Source organism: Trichomycterus rosablanca, chromosome 2 (assembly GCF_030014385.1).
Source record: "Trichomycterus rosablanca isolate fTriRos1 chromosome 2, fTriRos1.hap1, whole genome shotgun sequence".
In the NCBI taxonomy this organism is placed as follows: domain Eukaryota; kingdom Metazoa; phylum Chordata; class Actinopteri; order Siluriformes; family Trichomycteridae; genus Trichomycterus; species Trichomycterus rosablanca.
The window spans coordinates 17,680,096-17,704,059 of NC_085989.1; the positions used below are offsets into that span (position 1 = coordinate 17,680,096).

The following is a 23,964-nucleotide window of genomic DNA, read 5'->3' on the forward strand; positions in this document are numbered from 1 at the left end:
GGTCTTGGGCTGCATGAGTGTTGCTGGCACTGGGGAGCTGCAGTTCATTGAGGGAAACATGAATTCCAACATGTACTGTGACATTCTGAAACAGAGCATGATCCCCTCCCTTCGAAAACTGGGCCTCATGGCAGTTTTCCAACAGGATAACGATTCCAAACACAACCTCCAAGATGACAACTGCCTTGCTGAGGAAGCTGAAGGTAAAGGTGATGGACTAAACCCAATTGAGCACCTGTGGCGCATCCTCAAGTGGAAGGTGGAGGAGTTCAAGGTGTCTAACATCCACCAGCTCCGTGATGTCATCATGGAGGAGTGGAAGAGGATTCCAGTAGCAACCTGTGCAGCTCTGGTGAATTCCATGCCCAGGAGGGTTAAGGCAGTGCTGGATAATAATGGTGGTCACACAAAATATTGACACTTTGGGCACAATTTGGACATGTTCACTGTGGGGTGTACTCACTTATGTTGCCAGCCATTTAGACATTAATGGCTGTGTGTTGAGTTATTTTCAGAAGACAGTAAATCTACACTGCTATACAAGTTGTACACTGACTACTCTAAGTTATATCCAAGTTTCATGTCTATAGTGTTGTCCCATGAAAAGATATAATAAAATATTTGCAGAAATGTGAGGGGTGTACTCACTTTTGTGATACACTGTATATATACAGTATATACAGTATATATATATATATATATATATAGTAACATTTAAAAAATTACATTTTGAATTAATTTTCCAAAAAAATGTCACTTTGTCATTATGGGTAAATAAGTGTAGATTGGTAAAAATGATCCATAATCCATTCCAACTCAAATACACAACACAAAAAAAGTGCAAAATTTGAGAGGCCTGCCGCTCAGGTGGCGCAGCGGTTAAAACACACGCAGGGATACATCGTATCGAATCTCAGCTCTGCCTTGCCGGCTGGGCTGAGCGGTCACCTGGACAACGATTGGCCTGTTGTTCAGATGGGCGGGACTAAGCCGGATATGGGTCTCTCTCTGTCAGAATGGTGCAATTACGACCTCTGCTGGCTGATTAGAGGCGCCTACACAGAGATGAGGAAAGAGTGCTCTTAGGGTGTGTCTCTCTGTACTCAACACTAGGTGGCACAACACTCGTCAATGTGTGGGTGATAAGATGCAAACGGCTTGGAGGGGGCGTGGGTTAGCTTCGATCCCCTCGGTCAGAGCAGGGATCGGCATAGGCGGAGAGGAAGCATGATGCAATGGGGCAATTGGATGCCCTAAAGGGGGAGAAAAAGGGGAAAAAGTGCATAAACAAATTTAAAAAAAAATTGAGAGGCCTGACTACTTTATAAATGTACTGTACGTTACAGAAAGCTGTTGCTAACTCCTTCCTTTCCTTTTCAGTGAGTGGATCTTCCTATGACCTTCCTATCCAGTATGCCACCTTATCTCGGGCAACGGGCCGCCCCAGCAGTTTGCAGCTGTCCCGCTCCAAGAGCATCAGCAACTCCAACCCTGACCTGGCATCCACACCTGTCTCTCCTGATGAGGAGGTGCAGAGGATCATTGGAAGCAAGGTGAGCCTTCATCTGTATCCTCTGATAGGCCTGTATAATAACTGAAATATTTTTGGTTTTAATGTTTTTGTTAATCACCAAGGCTTTTGTTGTCTAGAGCACCAAGGTTAAATAAAAAACAGCCTACAGCTCCGGCCATCCTATTGCTTTTCCTGTTTATGTGGGCTAAAAGGAGCTATCTTTTCCTGCACTGGCTAATGAATATAGATGTGCATGCCTGTGGTTGAGCTACTTCCTGCGCAGGACCACACATTTAGCTCTAAAGCTTTTCCTAACCCTTTTGTTCCTTGATCCTGTGTGTTTTTTTCAAATTGATTGTCTCCTTATTTGTGAATCCAGTTTGTCTCTGCTCTCCTCCTGATGAGTATCCTTCTGACCGCTCTCTCTGTGTTGCTGTGTGTTTGTGTTATCTGTGGATGAGCAGGGGATAGACCGCTCTCACTCCTGGGTAAACTCTGCTTATGCTCCCGGGGGCTCCAGATCCGTGCTCCGCCGGAACCCCAACTCCAGCTGTGAGCCCAAGCAGGTGCTAAGTCTTACCCCGTATTGTCCTGTTAACATCCTATATCGCAATGTTATCCCACACTGTTACCCCGTTGTCCCATTCATATCCCGTATCACTTCACCCCCATTAGTACTACATATCTTATCCTCAATACTACCCCACTGTCATATAAATGCAGCATACACCAATCAACCATAACATTAAAACCACCTCCTTGTTTCTACACTCACTGTCCATTTTATCAGCTCCACTTATCTGTTTCTCTGCATGCTTTGTTAGCCCCTTTTCATGCTGTTCTTTAATGGTCAGGACCACTACAGGACACAGCAGTGCTGCTGGAGTTTTTAAACACCTAGCTATCATTGCTGGACTGCTTGGAGTCTACCAACCAAAAATATCCAGCCAACAGCGCCCCGTAGGCAGCGTCCTGTGACCACTGATAAAGTTCTAGAAGATGACCAACTCAAACATCAGCAATAGATGAGTGATCGTCTCTGACTTTACATCTACAAGGTGAACCAACTAGGTAGGAGTGTCTAATAGAGTGGACAGTGAGTGGACACGGTATTTAAAAACTCCAACAGTCTGATCCACTCATACCAGCACAGCACACACTAACACCACCACCACGACATTGTCACTGCAGTGCTGAGAATGACCCACCACCAGAGGTGGAAAGAGTACAAAAATATTGTACTCAAGTAAAAGTATTACTTTGAAGATTTTTTACTTAAGTACGAGTAAAATTGCTAGTCTAAAAATCTCAAGTAAAAAGTAAAAAGTAACTCATTTAAAATGTACTCAGAGTAAACGTTACTACGTTACTTTTTTAACAGAAGGAGGGACATCATTTTCCAACAGAAGTTGATAGATGAATGATACAGCAGGACTACACACAGCTCACCAGCCATGCAGTGCATATTAGCAGTTCATGTGTGGATTTAACCTCTACACACTTAACACACTGCAACTGCTCTTATCAATTCAAAACAGCATTATTTCTGTTTATCCTCAATAAATCGCTGTTTAACGTTATTTTATAACTTATTGGACTATAAATAAGCTATATAAATAGCTTGTAAAAAATATAACACCGTCATAGGAACATGATCAAAATCAAAAACAAACCAGCAGAATCTCACAATCACATTTATGCTGTATATAAATGAATTATATAAATTATATGAATTATATAAATTATATAAATTTATGCAGCCATATAAATGAACATAAAAAATCACAATATTTCATAATGCTTTGTTATCGTTGCAAAATGAAAGCCAGCCGTAAACAGCAGAACCGCGACCCAGATCAATCACACAGCAGCAGAAAATCATAATTACTTATCTGCTTACCTGATCTATATCCACGTGTTGTTCCATTAGGGATATAATCCACTTTATATAAGACCATCTTGTATGTTTCCCAGAATATATAAATCCATACCCAACTGCTTTATCCACCTAACTAATGAAAACTATATTTATTCTCTCGGCTTTCCCGGTAAAAAGCTTAAATTGGTGATTCGTTCACTAAACTGTCATTTATAGAACAACCAATAAAGAAAACGATTAAAATTCCGCCCAGAATGTGAATTCTGAAGCTCTGATTGCTTTATACATCTGAATCTCTTCACCAAATAAACCGATTCATGGAGTTGTTTATGCACAACATCATAATGAAACTCAGTGATTCAGTTTGCAAGCCCTACTCTAAAGAACTATTGCGTAAATGCTCAGCGGGCCGGATCAAACAGCCTAACGGGCCGGTTTAATGTAGAGTGTTTTATTGTTTTCTTTTTTTTTTTTTACTCAGTAACAGATGTTATTTAAAATGTAGTGAATTACAATTCTTAATACAAAACATACTTAAGTAAAAGTAAAATTACTGGTTGTAAAATCTACTTTAAAAAGTACAAGTACACAAAAAAACTACTCAATTACAGTAACATGAGTAAATGTAATTCGTTACTTTCCACCTCTGCCCACCACCCAAATAATACCTGCTCTGTGGTGGTTGTGTGGGGGTCCTGGCCAACAGCATGAAAGTTGGCTAACAAAGCATGCAGAGAAACAGATAGACTACAGTCAGTAATTGTAGAACTACGAAGTGCTTCTATATGGTAAGTGGAGCTGATAAAATGGACAGTGAGTGTCGAAACAAAGAGGTGGTTTTAATGTTATGACTGATCAGTGTATATTACAATATTACCCGTACTATCCTAACACTATTTCATACATTTATATCAACAACATCACACCCTGATACCCCATTAACTACTCCATTTATGCAAATATCCATCTTATTTTAAACATTTTATTGCAATTTCATCATAGTAACATAATACAGTTATGGAAAAATTAAAGTACACTCTACTTGGTTTTTCATTTTTCAGTGTCTAAATAACAGTTGTGTAATCCCTACAAACTACAAAAAAAAAAAAAAAAATTGGAATATGTAGACAATTTCTCCTTTATAATTAAATCAATATTTAGAAATGCACAGGCGTGGTTCATCCTCAGGAAGTGGGTTAGCCTTTAATAAAAGCAGAACTTTTGGCTCTGGAGCACTCCTATGTATGTCCACCTGATGCCAAGAAGACAGAACATCAGCCATGACCTCAGCAAAGCAGTTGCTGTTTGGAAGGGTATAAGGCCATCTCCAAACAATTTAAAATTCACCATTCTACAACAGAAAGAACTTAAAAGAAACTGATAAAGCACTACATCACTGTTGGGCCCTTGACCTTTACTTGCCTGGATTGTATACTTTTACAATTACAAGTCGCTTTGGATAAAAGCGCTGCTAAATGTCATTAAGGTAGAACTGAACATTTATGGCTTGTATAGAAGAGCTAGAAAGGGGCCCTCTCTTCAAAATATTATGGCAGAACAACATACATTGTCAAAATTGCATGTGAACAGACCACAGAAGTATTGGGGCAATATTCTTTGGACTAATGAGACCAAGGTAAAGATGTTTAGTTATCATGCAAGCAACACTCCAGCAACACTCAATACCAACTGTCAAACATGATGGAATAATGCCTCTGATTTGGGCTTGTTTTGCCACCACAGGACCTTAAAACTTGTATCACTGAGACAACAGTGAACAGTGCTTTATACCAGCATTATATACACCAACCTTTTTTGCATTACGGACCGGTTTCATATAAGATATAATTTGACGGACTGGCAGGGGCGGGAGGATTTAAGATAGAAGAACTATAGAATGGATATTCGGTGGGAGCCCTGAGCTTTTTTTGCTACAACGAGACGCTGCTCACACCTAGTGGTGATTAGAGACACTAACACTCCAAGAGTATTGGAAATTTAATTGCTCTTGTAGAGATTTCTAATTATTTATTCTTTCTGTGCGGCCCGGTAATAAATGACCCGGTGGTTGGGGACCACTGCTTTATACGAGAATATTCTTGAGACTTATACAAGGCCAGCAGTTTAATCTGGGCCAACACTGGGACATGAATCAAGACAATAATCTCTAGCACACCAGCACATTAACATCTACATGTCAGAAGAAGAATATCAAGGTGTTGAAATGGCCATGTCGAAGTCCAGACCTCAACCCAATTGAGACACGGTTGCATAATATTAAAAGAGACGTGGATAAGTGAATATTTTTTAAATATAAATGAACTGCGGGCGCCCAGGTGGTGCAGCGGGATTTTCCGCTAGCACACCAGCACCAAGTTTCTGAACTCCTCAGTTCGACGGCTGGGCGTCATCTGGCAGGCATAATTGGCAGTTCCTGCAGCAGATACTAATTGGCCACCGTATCTGCAGGGTGGGGCTATGTGTGGGTGGGTGGGTGGGTCTTCATACGCTGTGTAAGGACCCTGATTGGCGGAAGAGACACCTGTGCAGAATGCAGGAGCGAGAAGAGGAGGGCTGTACACGCGTCGGAAGAGGCTTGTACAGCGACGTGCTCTCCTTGGATGCAATCTGGTATCTCTCAGCAGCGGAAGGAAAATGGGGAGATAATGCATTAAAAAGAAAAAATATATAAATGAACTGCAGCTAAGTTTTAAGGAAGAGTGGGTCAATGTAAAAGACAGTCAACTTAGACCTTGACTGTATGTTATTGTTGCTTAGTTTTAGGGTGTACTCATTTTTTTTCCACCTGTTTTCTGAATGCCGAAAACTCTGTAAAAATTGGCACACTTGCTTGTTTTGTCACAGGTTATTTGTTTGGTTACACAATTGACATTTAGGCCCTGATAAAAGATTGAACTGAATTAGGGTGTACATTCATTTACATGTATGTCTACTACTACTACTACTACTGCTGTGCTGAGTGTTTTTGTCTGGGTCTGTGGTGATGTGTGCATCATGTCTTTAACCTTTTGAGTTGGCTTAGTTGGGATGGTTGTATAGGGCTGGAGAGTGTCTTCATTATCTTCAGCAATCACCCCTCATCTCCATTTTTCACCTAATTTGCTTTTCTTTGCTTTTGCTTTTGTACTGAAATGCTTCTTGGTCACTGATTTTAGTTTGCATGGTCTTTTCTCTCATTTCCCACACATGTATTGCTACAAATCATTAAGATCCACAGGAAATAATAAAATAAAATATTTGATTTCATGTTCAAGTACTGACAATAAATGCTTTTTTAATTAAAAAAAGTATTTTGCCATACTAACTAAATAAAGAATTACCCCATACACAGAGCATTTGGTTTAGTCATCACCTCTGCTGGTAAATTCCTGATGTGGTATTCTGGATGAATATTCTTTGTAAGTTTGATATAAACTGATATTACCACAGTGCTTAGGTCCATTCATTATTGTTTTAATTTTTCCTCTCTTTCACTGTGTTTGTTTTTCGGTTTTCAACAAAGCATGCTCCTTCATTTTTTCATTTTCTTTCCCATCACTCATCTCATCATCTTCATCCACATCATGGTCGTGCACTATGGCCCCTGCAACAGGCCAGCGACCGGGTTGCTAACCGCATGTCAGCATTCATCGACAGCACCTGCTTACTCGCACCACCTTCCAAACACCTCCACAGGAAGGTAACACTCACACTGTTTATTGAAACCCATCCCTTATTCATTCTATCATTTTTTTCCGTGTCACCAAGTGGAAGGAGGGGTAGATGGATAGATTATGTGCTATAGATGTGCATTTATATGTGTGTCCACATGCATTAATTTCTCTCTCTGTGTCCAGTTGTTACATGAAGAGCTGGCTCTGCAGTGGGTAGTGAGTACTAGCACTGTGAGAGAGGCAGCACTGCAACAGGCTTGGTTTTTTTTCCAGCTCATGGTAAATCGCACACACACCAATATACACGTACATCACCAAAGCAAGCACCTTTAACATGTCAGTATATTTGGTTTGTTAATTCACAAGTATAAAGTTTGTGACACCACAATGTACAATGGTCAGATGAAATACAATAGAAAATATAGAAAATAGGTGGCGTAGTGCAGCGGTCCCCAATTTTTTTTGCACCACGGACCGGTTTCATATAATATATAATTTCACGGACCGGCGGGGGCGGTAGGATTTAAAATAGAATAACTATACTGCTCGCAAATGAGCTTTTTTCGCTGCAATGAGACACTGCTTCCACCTGGGGGTGATATGAGACGATAAACACCCGTGTGTTGGAAATGGAAGCAGTGTTTTCATTGCTCTTGTAGCGATCTCTAATTATTTATTCTTTCTGTGCGGCCTGGTAATAAATGACCCACGGTCCACAGCCCGGTGGTTGGGGACCACTGGCATAGTGGACTGTTACGCTCCCTCTCTGTGTCCAGTCTTTACATGAGGAACCTGGTTCGAATCTCAGCAGTGCTATCTACCAACCCGGCATCGACACAGACCTGATTGACTCTGTCTGAGCGATGGATTGTCACCTTGTTCAGGGTATTCCTGCCTTGTGCCCAGTGCTTTCTGGTGGAATCTGAACCCTGATCAACCCTGATCAGGATAAATTGGGTGACAGAAATTCAAATAGTTTTTAAACTCGTGTTTAGAGAAAGAACACGGTGGCTCTCTGAGTAGCACTGTCGCCTCACAGCAAGAAGGTCCTGGGTTCGAGTCCCAGGTGGACGGGTCCGGTGCCCTTCTGTGTGGAGTTTGCATGTTCTTCTGTGTCTGTGTGGGTTTCCTCCAGGTGCTCCGTTTTCCTCCCACAGTCCAAAGGACATGCAAGTGAGGTGAATTGGAGATACAAAATTGTCCATGACTGTGTTTGACATTAAACTTGAACTGATGAATCTTGTGTAACTAGTAATTACCTGTCCTGTCATGAATGTAACCAAAGTGTAAAACATGACATTTAATCCTAATAAATAAATAGTGCTTGCAAGACCTGGTCAATCTTTTGATTTGGGTTTGGAGTTTCTAATTAAAAATCTGTCTCTCTTAGGTTAAAAGCATGGCCCATCACCTGTTTCTTACATCCAAGTTGGACGTGCCTAGACGTCAGCGCTTTGCTGACCGCTTTGTGGACGACATTGCTGCCTTGGTGTGCGCCATCAGTGCAGACATAGCCAGCAGGCACCACAAGGTGACAGCTTTAAGATATGCCTTTAAACGATCTCAGCCCCAAACATGTTTAGAAGTCTGATCCAGGAACTGTGTGTATAAACAGAAATACTTTGGCCTCTTTAAGAGAGTATGCATGTGCATCTGTGTTTTTGTCTGTACCAGGATGTTGAGCTTGTGGAGAGATTAAACAACAGTCTGGCCTTCTTCCTTAATGACTTGCTTTCTCTTGTGGATCGGGGGTTTGTTTTTAACCTCATCCGTACCTACTATAAACAGGTGCTTAAATACTTGCACACACACACACACACACTTTTTTGATTTGGGGGTAATGGGGGTGCTTAGTTTTTCTTAGTTTACCAGACCCAGTGGTGGTAAAACAAAGACATAAAATGAAAACATTACAAGAAGTTTTGAAGTGACACTGTACGTTTGCTGTGTGTGTGTGATCAGATCGCCAATAAGCTCCACACGACGCAGAACCCAAGCTCTCTGATGGCACTGAGGCTGGACTGCATGCGTATAGTGTGCAGTCATGAGCACTACATCACTCTTAACCTGCCATGCTCCACCCTCAGCCCTCCATCTTCTCCATCACCCTCAACTTCCTCCACCACCTCTCAGGTACACACACATACACAAAACTGCCTTTCATTAAACTACACACATCAGCCTGAAGGCTAGCATTATGGACTGACATCTGATGGAAGTAGTGGTTCAAGCAAGACAGCTCAGTGAGCGACAAAATGCAAAAGGTGTGATAGGGGTGGGGGATGAGATGGAGGGGTTAGGGTAGAATGAAAGGAGAACAATCTCACCTGAACCAGTATCCCAAGTAAAAGGGTAAGCTTCAAAAACAAAGAACAGTCAATGTAAACTGAGTTAAATGGATGCCATTTGCATGTAGTACCTCGATGAAAGGGAGAACTGGTTATCCCATGGTCTTTGGTAGATACAGATAAAATCGATTTCTGTAAAAAATGTCACTTGTAGAATATTTCCAAAATTTTCAGAAGGATGAATATTTTACGGCACATGTGTCAAACTAGAGAGCTTAAAAGACTTATGGTAAGCTGTGTCCGAAATCGCATACTTTCATACTGAACAGTACGCGAAAGCAGTACGCGAGAGTGGTTAGTGTGTCCGAATACGTAGTATTCATTAAGCAGTACGCAAAAAGTACCCGGATGACCTACTGCCTGGGCAGCCATTTTTAAGTATGCAAACGATGCACACTTGCGGTCCGCTAATCTATCCCATAATCCAACTGGAGCTTCAAAGGCGTTGGTAGCGAAGAAGATGACGGAAAGCGGAGTAAGACAAACAAAAATATAGCTTTGTGGAGAACAACAAAATAAATTTTTAAGAAATCCAAACAATTATTGCATTATTCCTGCGTTAACATGGAAATGTTATTTTAGGTTTTATGTGTTACTTAGCATGATTTAGTAGGTTGTTTTCCAGTATTTTTGCTTTTTCATTTTACATTGTTTTGTCTTACAAAAGGTTTCACTCTACTTTTTGATAGCAGGGGATGCCTTTATTTCAAATAATTCAAAATCACACTACAAATTCACACCTAGTGGGCGCCTCTGTAAAATGAGGACTATGGTGTGGAAGCATAAAAACTGTGCCTAATCGTAATACAAACAATAACCCACTGTCTGTCATTGGTAACAAATAATCTTTCATTCAAGAAGCGTATTGTTTTTGAGAAATAAATAATGGCTTTTACTTTTGTGGGCTTTTAGAATACACGTTTTTTACCATTAACAACTATTTGTTGGTCGTATCTCCCATTTTCAGAGTTCGGCGTTCTCTTATCCAGTACAGGACCAGGGTGTGGTCAGCATGTTTGAACTGTCCGTGCCTTTCCGCCAGCAGCACTTCCTGTCTGGATTGCTTCTTTCCGAGCTTTCCCTCATCCTAGAGCCTGAAGGAGAGGGGTATGTCACATACACACACTTTATACTCACCAACACACCCAAATACCACACTAAGCTGTTTCCACTCTCTCCAGCAGCGTCTTCTTTTTACACAAGAAGGCCATCAGTGCGGTGCACTCACTGTTGTGCAGTCACGATTCAGACCAACGCTACGTCGACCCTCAGGTCCGTGCCCATATCGCCCAGCTGTACCTTCCACTCATCCCTACTGTCATGGAGACTCTGTCCCAGCTCTATGACTTCACTGGTGAGCAAATAAGAAAAAAATCTTTCTTTTTTCCCCATATAGCTGCTGTTTTTAGCTTTAATGTTTTGAGCCCAGTTTGAATAGTCTTTGTTCTAAAGGTCAGGTCAGAGTCTAGGAAACTGGCTGGATGGTTTTCAGTTTTTGTAGTGGTGAATTTTTAGTCCGCCCTTTTTGTTCTGCTAATATTAATCTAATCTATACAATAACAAAAAAAACTTGGCTTTATTGTATGGTTTAGTTCTATTATTTTACCAGCTAACTATCAATAAATAAATGTACATACACCGACTAGGCATAACATTATGACCACTGACAGGTGAAGTGAATAACACTGATTATCTCTTCATTCTGTTAGTGGGTGGGATATATTAGGCAGCAAGTGAACATTTTATCCTCAAAGTTGACGTGTTAGAAGCAGGAAAAATGGGCAAGCGTAAGGATTTAAGTAAGTTAAATTAGAGCATCTCCAAAACTGCAGCTCTTGTGGGGTGTTCCCGGTCTGCAGTGGTCAGTATCTATCAAAAGTGCTCCAAGGAAGGAAGAGTGGTAAACTCATGACAGGGTCATGGGCGGCCAAGGCTCATTGATGCACGTGGGGAGCGAAGGCTGGCCCGTGTGGTCCAATCCAATAGACGAGCTACTGTAGCTCAGATTGCTAAAGAAGTTAATGCTGGTTCTGATAGAAAGGTGTCAGAATACACAGTGCATCACAGTTCTTTGCATATGGGGCAGCAAAAGGGGGACTAACACAATATTAGGAAGGTGGTCATAATGTTATGCCTAATCGGTGTATATACCATCCATAAAATTGCTTTGCATCTAAACCATTTATCTAATTGTAATACCATATGCCAAATTCCCCTTTTAGATATCAGTACCATTCATATGACTGCATATCATATATCCATACAATTAATATCATTCCACAACATTCATATATTTACTATTAATATGATTGCCTACCATTTGCATCTGGAAGCCTTTTTGCTAGTTTTTTTTTTCAAGCAAGGCATACTGTTACTCTAATTCCAAACAGAATGATAAATGCACATATTTACTGTTTAAGCCCACTGTGTTGTGCCTCAGCCGACACACTGTATTTGTGAGTTGGGCACTTTACCATCCAGGCTGTGTATTTTTGCTCATATGCTTTAAATTAGAGATGTTTACTTTTTTGTAGATACCTCTCCTCAGCGTGCAAGGCATGCCTCTGTGGTTTTTGATGACTCTGACCCAGACAACAGCACCATCAGCCCCTCGATTGCTATGGCAATAGCAGGTTCCCCACTTCCACATTCCAAAGCCAATCTCTTCACACTGCCTTCATTGGTGAGCACACAGTACCTGCACACAGTACCTGCTTATAAACTGTACCATGTTTCCATGTTTCAGGAAAAGTTGGGACATTTTAAATACAAGAAACATGTAGAATTTGATATCTGCAATACACACGTTTTGCACTGTATTCTATTATCTTTCCTATTAAGTATACTTTTTAGTTTTTATAGTTTGGTAACTGAAGATACTAATTTACAAAATTTTTTACCTAACCATTCACCTACCAACCAGAATTAAGTATGTGTGTGAGTTACAAGCCAGGTTCCAAGATGTTTGAAAAACCATAAAACATTAGATAATTAACCTACACTTTAAAAGCAAATCAAAGAATAATATTTCAATTAAAATGTGGTTTTCAGCTGTCATTTTCTTGGTAAAACTACCCCTTTATAGCCAGCATCTGTCTGGTATGGGGTGTATTAGTGCCAATGGCATGGGAAATTAGCACATCTGTGTAAACCCTCTCAGTGCTGAGGGGTGCATATTCGTTTTGGATTAACATATGCTTTCATCTAGATGACATCTGTTGTACAGAGGTCCCTGCTTGTTTCAGCAAGACATCAAGCCACGTTCTGTATGTGGTACAACAGCGTGGCCTGTTTACAGTCCAGACCTAAAATAATCGGCATCCTCACTTCCCAAACTTGCCTTTAAAGGAAAAAGTCATGTAATAAGCCACTAGTCTCGCTCGACTTGATCCTCCACCCAGGACTCAAGGAAGACGAGCATCAAAGCTTTTCCCTGTACTTGCACCCAAGTGGTGGAACGAACTTCCCCTGTCTGTCCGAACATCTGAGTCTCTCGCTGTCTTTAAAAAACGATTAAAAACCTCCATCATCTCTTTTCTAAGCACTTAAGCTGACTTGTACTTACATACTAACACTCTTATTCAAACCCCACTAACTTTGGTTCTACAAGTGTTTCAGCAGATTTGTGTTCTTGGACTGTTGTTTACTTAAACTAGAGTAAGGTAATGTTCGCAATGGAAGCACTTCTGTAAGTCGCTCTGGATAAGAGTGTCTTCTAAAGATAGATTGATACTTTATTTATCCCAAACAAAATTATTGGTCTCCAGTAGTTTAACAAGCTAAAGAAGAGAAACTAATTCAAATACAAATAAAGTAAGTAAGTAAATAAGGTGCATTTATACAGCATATGGTATGCAACAGAAAAACAGTATGTGCAAATTGTGCATCTGGTACATGTAATAGAAGCAGTAGTGTATCTATTCTTATAAACAATATATACAGATATATAAGAATAAATATAGAGATAAGAATATTGTTGTAGTTATAAATATATATAATGTATCAGTTATGGGTGTGTGTGTATATATATATATATATATATATATATAGTATGTGTGTGTAAAATGTGTGTATATAATAGTGGTGATATATGGATAATAATAATAATAGCAATATATGTAGATAAAATAATATAGATTATAACCGATATATACATACAGGTATGAATACAAGAAATTAAATATCAAGAAGGAATATGTAGTCTTGGAAACGGCGGTACAAATGTGTGTTTGAGTTGTTGATTAAATGCCAAAAATGTAAATGTAATGTAACACAGTGCTCTCTGTCCCACCTTGTTCAAAATTTGTTGCATCCATCACATTTAGAAAGAGCAAGTTCTATACAAAAAGTCCTGCTGATTAGCTGAAACATTAGGTATTTTGGCTTTGTACTGTTTTAACTCATTGCTGATTTTATTTACGTATTTAAATGATAACCCAAATGAAAGGAATACAGCAGAATTTAACTGCAGAAAGTACAACCCTAGTTCTGTTAAATGCACTAAAAAGTAGTAAGAAGTGGAATCTGTGATTTTTTTTTTAATAGTCTGATAAAATTAGGAAGAAATGACCTGGCTGACAAACGTTTTAGTTTGTTAATATAAACACATTTATAATTTAATACCTGCAACAGAGTTAAGAAAGTTGAAATGGGGCAAAATAAGAGTAAAGTGAATAGAATATTAATGTTACTCTGTTTTAAAACATTCCACAATGGAAGAAGCCGATGAAGTGGAAACAGGTGAGGATATAATGATATAAAGTGGTGAGCCATGACCTATTTTTGCTTGCAAATCATTTTGCTCTGAAAGCATTGCAGATACTGAGGAATAGAATGGTACATTATGTATTTATAACAGTCTAAGGAATACATTGAACATTAATCAAAATGTATTTTAAGGATGGTGAGCTTCTGGATTGTTCCTCTCTGAGCAGAGTGCCACTTTTTGAATGTTTTTTGTGCAGGGCTGCCTTTAAAACCTCGTTTGTTGTATTTGAGCCACTGATCTTTGCCACTAGAGGGCTCTGATCTTAGGTTGAGATATTCTCAGTTAATGACTTCCATATTGTGGGAAAATGATCATCATGCGAGTTTTGCATTTATCTCTAAGGGTGTGTAAAGCTGTCTTTGTGTGAGATCTCTAGAGCATGTGTTGTGTTTATCTTAGTAAGATTTCAAACACAGTTGAATGTAGGGCTGGGCGATATATCGAGATTTTATAAAATATCGATATATTTTCATACGCGATATAAGATAAGACAATATCGCATATATCGATATACTGTAGATGTAACGTTCCAGTTAGATCAGACAGTTCGTCTTTCTCTTCTCCTAGTTTGTCTCTGCACATGTTCACCTGCCCCACCCCTCTCCCTCACTGAACACAACTCGCCCCTCCCCCACCGCTTCACCAGTAAGTCCTGCAGGCAGCGATAGCATGGAGACGGATAAAGACATGACAGAAGCTATCGAAGAGGAGCTGCTTACTAAAAAGAAAAATAATGACTCTTTCTGGAATTATTTGGAGATGGTTCGAATTCAAAGTGTCAGATGAGGAGCAGAATAATGTATTCTGTAGAGAATGCCGAAAACAAGTCCAGACTAAAGGTTCCAGCTCCGTGTACCTTTGGTCATTTGTTTTCACTTCAAATCCCAAAGTTAAAAAACAAGAAAACGAGTCGTTATTCGTTTTAAAAACCAACACAAGCGCATGCACGCGCTGACATGCACGTATTTACTTCACATTAAGTGTTGAGAAAGTAATAATAACGTAGCGGTGCGTCTCCTGTTGTTCTGACTCTTGTGTTTGTATATGTGATGTGCATATACTTGCTCTATCTGTAAATACAAACATTATGGGGATTTCTGTACTGGATGTTGTACGTGGTTGTGTTAGTTTATACTGGATGATCGCCCGACGTCCGACACGTCATTTATTTATTTATTTATCTTCTATTATAGTATTTCTTGTTGTCGGCCAATAAACAACCAAACATTATTAAATTGCATGAACTAACTCTGCAGCAAACAGCAATTAAACAACAAATAAAGCTGTTAAATAATAATAAAGTGCATGAAGAAGAACGCGGATTAAAATGCATTAAATGTTGTAATAGTTACACAGTAACATGAACGATTAGTTATACTGTACCTGTATTACAGAACTGAGTTCTATACAGTAAAAGAAAATATTAATGTAAATGTTAATGTTGTGGCGACATATACATAAAATAATGTATAAAGTCCAAACATGGGGGGTGGGGGGTTAACGAGGGGTTTACTTTAATGGGGTTTTACTTTTAATGTCACACAAGCTCAGCCGGAAACCGTCATTCCGACATCTTCCCTACACACTCGCTCCCTGCGCCCTATAGTGCACTTAACATTCTTAAAGGGCCAGACAATATATTTGTAATTCACATTAGACGACAGAAGATGCCTTAGAAAACAACTTTTTTTTTTCTTAGAATAGCTCTTTTTTTTTTTTTTTAAGGAAAAATAGTTCTTGTGTGAAGCTTCCCCAGCATGAATATTAATAAAAGTGCCTGTAAAAAAATTGGAACATGTAGCTTTGTCTCAGAAGTGTCTTTTTGTTATTACCTTATGGGATAAAAAAATATCAAGATATATATCGTATATCGCCATTCAGAAAAAAATATCGAGATATCATTTTTGATCCATATCGCCCAGCCCTAGTTGAATGTCACTGATATTGTGTGTGTGTGTGTTCACATGTGTGCCTGGACCAGACGGGACGTCAGGGCAGCACTATCTCTGCTGAGTGCAGCAGGATTTTGCTGGTGTGTGTTCTGTGGGTGCTGAAAAACGCAGATGCAGCCTTGCTAGAGCGCTGGATCTCAGAGCTCTCCGTGCTGCACATCAACCGGCTGCTTGACCTCCTGCACCTGGCCATCTCCTGCTTTGAGTACAAGGTACTGCATCTGCATCAAAGCCCAGCTTGCTTCTTCAGTATGCAGGTCTAAATGAGAAAACCTGACGTATGTGTACTGATGTTGAATAAGCCTACAGTAACACTATATTAAACTATATTATAACTTCTCATTAATGGAGCTATAAAACAGTGTGCATTTGTCAAGTGAGACATTTGTTGTTAACAAAAGAAGAACACAGTTAAGATTGTATTCATGTACATACACTCGATATATGGATCAGCTGTTTCAGTTACTTACCCTAGATCAGCACTTCCCAACCTTTTTTGCACCACGGACCGGTTTCATATAAGATACAATTTCACAGACCGGCGGACCAACTATTGGATGCAAAATCGGTGGGAACCCTGAGCTTTTTTCGCTGCAACGAGATGCTGCTCCCAACTAGTGGTTATTAGAGACACTAAAAAGTATTGGAAATTTAATTGGTCGTTGCGATTTGTAATTATTTATTCTTCTGTGCGGCCCGGTAATAAATGACCCACGGACCGGTACCAGCCCGCAGCCCAATAGTTGGGGACCACTGCCCTCGATGATTAGGCTAAGAATTTGCAGGGTCCATTAATATGTTTGAGCATTCAGTACAAGTCATCCAATCATAGAGATGCCTTGATTAGTAAAAGGATACAGGACCCTATAGAGGGCACTGGACCACAAATCTCGGTTCATCATAAATAAGGGGAGAAAACATGAAACTACAGCCATTCTCCCTAACCTAGGCAGCCCCTGTAACAGACTGAAAGTCCAGAAAGGGGAACTGGGCATATGGCTGCTGTGAAACAAACTTGCAGAAAGCAATGGTCATGTTTATTGTTCAACCATAAGCAAGCTCCTAAACCAAAAGAGAAATCTTGGATTTAAGAAAACCCTGCTCCCTTCTCAGAAGAAAGAAAGTTTAAGCTTACTGATGTAAAGGACATGGCAGATCAGAATCTGCCTGAAAGATGAGGTATGTCTGCATTGGTGGCATACGATGAGAAGGATGGTTTAAGCAGACAACGAATCTCCAAGCATCACAGCTAGGTAATTGCAGAAATTAGTAAGGTCTTAGGGGTCAAGATGTCCCCCTAACAGCAATCAGACGCCATGTACATAACCCAACATTGTTTCCGAGGGTTTCCAGATGAATGCCACTGCTTTCAAGTACCAATAAACTCAAGTGCCTCCAGTCTGCCAGATGTTACTAAAACTTTCAGTGGAACCTTTTTATATTTTGGCTTGATGCACACAAGTGGTGCAGCTGTCGATTATACTAGCCCACCACTGCTTAGATCCATGTTCCAATCTCAGCAGTACTATTGGCCAGTCAGGTATTTACACAGCCATGATTGGATATGCCTGGGTGGGGTTTTGAGATTAAGCGGTTGATGAAATGGAAATGAAATGAAAAAGACAATATAAACAATAAAAACATTGTCAGCTTTGTAGACATTGTAGAAAACAAAAGTCGTCAAGTCAAATTTATTTATATAGCACTTTTTATATAGCGCCATCCCATCTAGTAGGAGCAGCAAACCATTGTCCAGGGGTTGGACAATGAAACTGAAACACCTGTCATTTTAGTGTGGTAGGTTTCATGGCTAAATTGGACCAGTCTGGTGGCCAATCTTCATTAATTGCACATTGCACCAGTAAGAGCAGAGTGTGAAGGTTCAATTAGCAGGGTAAGAGCACAGTTTTGCTCAAAATATTGCAATGCACACAACATTATGGGTGACATACCAGAGTTCAAAAGAGGACAAATTGTTGGTGCACGTCTTGCTGGCGCATCTGTGACCAAGACAGCAAGTCTTTGTGATGTATCAAGAGCCACGGTATCCAGGGTAACGTCAGCATACCACCAAGAAGGACAAACCACATCCAACAGGATTAACTGTGGACGCAAGAGGAAGCTGTCTGAAAGGGATGTTCGGGTGCTAACCCGGATTGTATCCAAAAAACATAAAACCACGGCTGCCCAAATCACGGCAGAATTAAATGTGCACCTCAACTCTCCTGTTTCCACCAGAACTGTCCGTCGGGAGCCCCACAGGGTCAATATACACGGCCGGGCTGCTATAGCCAAACCTTTGGTCACTCGTGCCAATGCCAAACGTCGGTTTCAATGGTGCAAGGAGCGCAAATCTTGGGCTGTGGACAATGTGAAACATGTATTGTTCTCTGATGAGTCCACCTTTACTGTTTTCCCCACATCCGGGAGAGTTACGGTGTGGAGAAGCCCCAAAGAAGCGTACCACCCAGACTGTTGCATGCCCAGAGTGAAGCATGGGGGTGGATCAGTGATGGTTTGGGCTGCCATATCATGGCATTCCCTTGGCCCAATACTTGTGCTAGATGGGCGCGTCACTGCCAAGGACTACCGAACCATTCTGGAGGACCATGTGCATCCAATGGCGGTGCCGTGTATCAGGATGACAATGCACCAATACACACAGCAAGACTGGTGAAAGATTGGTTTGATGAACATGAAAGTGAAGTTGAACATCTCCCATGGCCTGCACAGTCACCAGATCTAAATATTATTGAGCCACTTTGGGGTGTTTTGGAGAAGCGAGTCAGGAAACGTTTTCCTCCACCAGCATCACGTAGTGACCTGGCCACTATCCTGCAAGAAGAATGGCTTAAAATCCCTCTGACCACTGTGCAGGACTTGTATATGTCATTTCCAAGACGAATTGACGCTGTATTGGCCGCAAAAGGAGGCCCTACACCATACTAATAAATTATTGTGGTCTAAAACCAGGTGTTTCAGTTTCATTGTCCAACCCCTGTACGTTTCCATCATGATCTTACTGGATTTACATTTTGTAACGTCAGTCCTAATCAGTGGTTTCTGTCTCTGATTGTTGAACTCAGGGGAAGAAGACTCTGGAGCGGATCAACAGCTTGACGTTCAAGAAATCGCAGGACATGAAGGCCCGTCTGGAGGAGGCCATCCTAGGCACTATCGGAGCCCGACAGGAAATGGTCCGCCGTTGCCGAGGTACAACATCGTATCTTTGTGCGTGGGTGTGTGGGTCTGTGTTTCAGTGAACATATGATTCTTTTTAACCTGTATATTGAATGTCTGCAGAGAGAAGTCCTTATGGAAGCCAGGAGAATGTACGATGGAGAAAGAATGTGACTCACTGGAGACAGAATGCAGACCGAGTGGACAAGTGGGTTTCTTTTCATCCTTCCTAGCTTTCATATATTAGTGAGAACTGCAAACTGGCTTTATAGAACCCTATTTACGAGTTAGCCAATGTGTGTAACTGCATAATTTATTAATATACTTCATGCATTTGTCAGTGAGTGGGTCTGTTTCCATCCTTCTATGTGTGTGTGCGCGCAGAACAAAAGCAGAGATGGAACAGGAGTCAGTGGTGGATGGAAACTTGGCAACTGAAGCTTCTTTAATAGTTTTGGACACTCTGGAAATTATTGTCAAAGTAAAGAAGCTTCTTTCATTAATTCATTCTCCTGTTTATTGTTTTATTTCAGCTTCTAGCTTGCATAATTATGGCTGTTATAGATTGAAACAAAATTTTATATCCAAATTCATTTGTGTGTGTGTGTTTGTGTGTGGTAGACGGTGGTTCTGTCTGAGCTGAAGGAGAGCGTATTGGGCGGAGTGCTAAAAGTTCTTCTCCACAGCATGGCTGGAAACCAGAGTGCTCTTTTCTTGCAACACTGCTTCACTACACAGAGAGCTTTGGTCTTTAAGGTGTGTGTACAGTGCATGTTAGGCTGTGAGTAATTTAAATGTGAATATAAACAGTGTGTTACATTATTAATGTAGCACTTGACAGTGAACTTGGATGCAAGTCTTGATTCTTTACACCTTCTTGGATTTTCACTCAAAACTGACGTCTGTAACCCGGACGTCAACATGGAATTTTGACTTGTGTCACCCACTTAGTCCGGTCTTTTCCCATCCAGCAGACTCGGTGGCCAATTTTGTCTGCTGCTGGCACTGCCAATTGTGCCTGCTAGATGGTGCCCAGCTGACCGGTAGCAGACCCAGAATCTCAGCGCTGGTGTGCTAGCAGAATATCCCGCTGCAACACCTTGGCACCTGGGGATTAGCATTCTTATGATTAAATGGAACTGCATGTGACAAGATTTCTCAATACATAATTGTTTCTTTGGGGTGCTCAGGTGGCACAGCAGTAAAACACGCTAGCACAACAACAAACAATGATTGGCTTGTCTGAAGTGTGGGAATGCCAGCGGGGATTCCTCATAACTGCTGCAGTTACGGCCTCTGCTGGCTGATGGATGACGCGAGATCAGTGTATGATTCTCTGTGCGTGATCTGGATCTCCATATAAACATGCCTGCAGGTGAAAAAGAATTGGTTGGTTGCAGCACACATGTTGAAAGGGGCGTGTGGAAAACAAAGTTTTATGCCACTTTAAAACATCTTGTCATTAGTCTAACTGCATGTAAAAAATGAAGACTAGAACTGTATAGGACTGCCCAAATAGTCTTTTGTGTCTTGTAGTTGTTTCTGCCTCAGCTTGTCCTCCAACAGATTACTTTTAAATGACAAGAAGATGATAAGAACAAGACTAAGGTGACTAAGAATGACTAAGAACACAGAGCAGCGCAAAAAGCAGAGCAGAGCATGTATGAAGTGCATACAGGTCAGAGTAGCAGTGCTGTGTCTTATTAATAATGAGGACAGGCACCCAGGTGGCGCAGCAGGATATTCCGCTAGCACACCAGCTCCGAGATTCTGAACTTCTCGGTTTGAAGTGCCTGCAGCAGATACTAATTGGCCACCGTATCTGGGTGGGGGCCGGACTATGTGTGGGTGGGTGGGTCTTCATACGCTGTGTAAGGACCCTGATTGGCGGAGGAGGTGCAGGGGCGAGAAGAGGAGTCTCCAGACACGTGCACAGCGATGTGCTCTTCTCGGATGCAATCGGGTATCCCTCAGCAGCAGAAGACAAATTGAGTGCGCTAAATCGGGAGGAAAATTGGGAGAAAATGCATTAAAAAAATTAAAAAATTGAGTGCAGCACGGTGGCTCAGTGGGTAGCACTGACACCTCACAGCGAGAGGGTCCTGGGTTCAATTTCTAGGTGGAGCAGCCTGGGTCCTTTCTGTGTGGAGTTTGCATGTTCTTCCCATGTCTGCGTGGGTTTCCTCCGGGACCTCCGGTTTCCTCCCACAGCCCAAAGACATGCAAGTGAGGTGAATTGGAGATATGAAAGGATGAATATTGTGTTACCAGTAATTACCTGCCCCGTCATGAATGTAACCAAAGTGTGTAAAACATAACGGTAAAATCCATTAAAATAGATGAATAAATGATTAATAGTAATGAGCCAATTGATGGTGCTGTACTTAAAGGTAATATTTAGTATGGTTATATGCAGTTTGTAACACACCTGATTAGCTGTATTCTGATTGACTTGATTTCAAAGATTTCAATGATTTTACTACACAAGCAATCATCAACTTTTGACTGATTTAAGGATGAAGCTCATCTTAGACTGGCTTGAGACTTACATGACTCTAACGCTTGCATGTTCACTTTCCCATATTGTGTGTATTTGTATTTGTAGTTCCCAGAGATGCTTTTTGAGGAAGACACAGAGTTGTGTGCTGACCTGTGTCTGCGTTTACTGCGCCACTGCAGCAGCAGTATCAGCTCTGTACGCAGCCATGCCAGCGCCTCCCTCTACCTGCTCATGAGACAGAACTACGAGATCGGCAACGTGAGACACCTTATGTTTCTCGCTCACATTACGCAACCCTAAACCATTTTCACTTTTGACACCTTGTAGAATTTAGCAGCTTTGGTTGTGTAGTGATTAAGGTTGTATTTTGCTTGGTCCTGCAGAACTTTGCACGGGTTAAAATGCAGGTCACCATGTCTTTGTCATCATTGGTGGGTACATCTCAAACCTTTAACGAGGAGCACCTGCGGCGTTCTCTCAAAACCATTCTCACCTACGCAGAGGAGGATCTGGAGCTTCGAGACTCACCCTTCCCTGAGCAGGTTACACACACACACACACACACACACACACACACACACACACACACACACACTGGGCATTTAATGATAATAATAATGCAAAGTAATAATGTCAAACACCATCACAGGCAATTTTATATCTCCAATTCACCTAACTTGCACGTCGTTGGACTGTGGGAGGAAACCGGTGCTACTGGAGGAAACCCAGGCATACACAGGAGAACATGCAAACTACACACAGAAAGGAGCTGGACCACTCCACCTGGAATCTAACCCAGGACCTTCTTGCTGTGAGGTGTCAGTACTACCTAACAAGCCACTGTGCTGCTGAATGAGTGAATGAATGAGTAAATAAATAATCAGCATGCCACTTACGCCCCAGGATTTTAAGCTAGTCATGCTATTTTGTGTGAGCCGGCTCCATGTTGAAAGAAAACATACTTCCTGTAGGAGGAAAGTCAACACTGTGTAGGCGGAAAACCCGAACGAGGATTGTGTACCATAGTTGGGGACTCTTGTCCATCATATTCAGAGCAGGACTTTAACCTGTTCTATTTAAAACTCAGAGCAGTACTTTAACCTGTTCAGTTTTCTGTATTTGATATTTTCAATAGGAGACAGATATGAACTGCAGGCAGGTCAGTCAAGCATGCACACTCTGTGTCTATGAAGCCACACTGTTGTAGCACATGCCGAATAAAGCCTGACATTGTCTTTCAAAGATAACCATGTCGCTTTAAGTTTCCAATGAATACCTCTGCATAAATGGTACTTTCACACATATGTCACTCATGCCATGAGCACTGATTTAGCCCAGTACCATGACAGATATTGGCTTTTTCACCGTTCTCTGATAAGAGTCTGGATGGTCGTTTTCATCTTTGGTACACATAACTCGATGTCAGCTTTTTCCTTAAAACAAGCTGAAGCAGGGACTCATCTGACTATAGCTTACAACGTATGGCTTCTTTGTGTCCCATGTGGCCATATTGATTACAGTAGCAAGTCTGAATGTTTCGGGGGTCATACACATTTAACATTGGTTTCTGGCCTTGACCTAAAAGGATTAACATTTTCAGGATTCCCTTAATCTTTTTACAATATTGTGTACTGTAGATGGTCAAATACCCAAATTATATGTGATCGTGTTTTAAGAAATGTGCTTTTTGAACTTAATGACAATTCTTTTACAAAGTTTGGCACGAAATGATGAGCCATGAGATAAAGGATTTGAGAGATTTGTCTTGTTTGTATCCACCGCAGGTCCAGGATCTGGTGTTTAACCTGCACATGATCCTCACTGATACAGTGAAGATGAAGGAGCATCAGCAGGACCCCGAGATGCTGCTGGACCTTATGTACAGGTATATTGTTTGAGTTTCATATTTCCATGTGAGTAGGGCTTGACACGTTTTGTAATCCTTTGGGATTTGTTTACCATTAAGCATTTTTTATATAGCTAGAACACTGCCCTCTCTAAAGTAACTGTATACCTAAGTACTATAAGTATTTTAAACTGACCGTTAATCGATATAATCGATTGTTCCCAGAATGTCTGTGTGTACAGTTTTAATCCTGTTATTTAACTGAGAACTGTCGGATAGCCATTTGTGGCCAGGAGTCCATCCT

The 23,964-nt window shown here is 41.0% G+C and overlaps 1 protein-coding gene across 1 annotated transcript in view; it reads left to right on the top strand.

Moving 5' to 3' along the window:
- Positions 1-23,964, top strand: part of LOC134330874 (dedicator of cytokinesis protein 7-like) — a 92,922-nt gene that overhangs the window by 55,764 nt on the left and 13,194 nt on the right. Inside the window, exons 22-39 of the mRNA XM_063012149.1 lie at positions 1,381-1,553; positions 1,978-2,079; positions 7,006-7,092; positions 7,250-7,345; positions 8,457-8,597; positions 8,741-8,854; positions 9,029-9,199; positions 10,382-10,521; positions 10,599-10,768; positions 11,949-12,097; positions 16,164-16,346; positions 19,221-19,347; positions 19,438-19,522; positions 19,699-19,795; positions 19,936-20,070; positions 21,920-22,072; positions 22,198-22,356; positions 23,599-23,699. Of these exons, the coding sequence (XP_062868219.1) occupies positions 1,381-1,553; positions 1,978-2,079; positions 7,006-7,092; positions 7,250-7,345; positions 8,457-8,597; positions 8,741-8,854; positions 9,029-9,199; positions 10,382-10,521; positions 10,599-10,768; positions 11,949-12,097; positions 16,164-16,346; positions 19,221-19,347; positions 19,438-19,522; positions 19,699-19,795; positions 19,936-20,070; positions 21,920-22,072; positions 22,198-22,356; positions 23,599-23,699 (2,383 nt within the window). The remainder of the gene's footprint in view (positions 1-1,380; positions 1,554-1,977; positions 2,080-7,005; positions 7,093-7,249; positions 7,346-8,456; positions 8,598-8,740; positions 8,855-9,028; positions 9,200-10,381; positions 10,522-10,598; positions 10,769-11,948; positions 12,098-16,163; positions 16,347-19,220; positions 19,348-19,437; positions 19,523-19,698; positions 19,796-19,935; positions 20,071-21,919; positions 22,073-22,197; positions 22,357-23,598; positions 23,700-23,964) is intronic.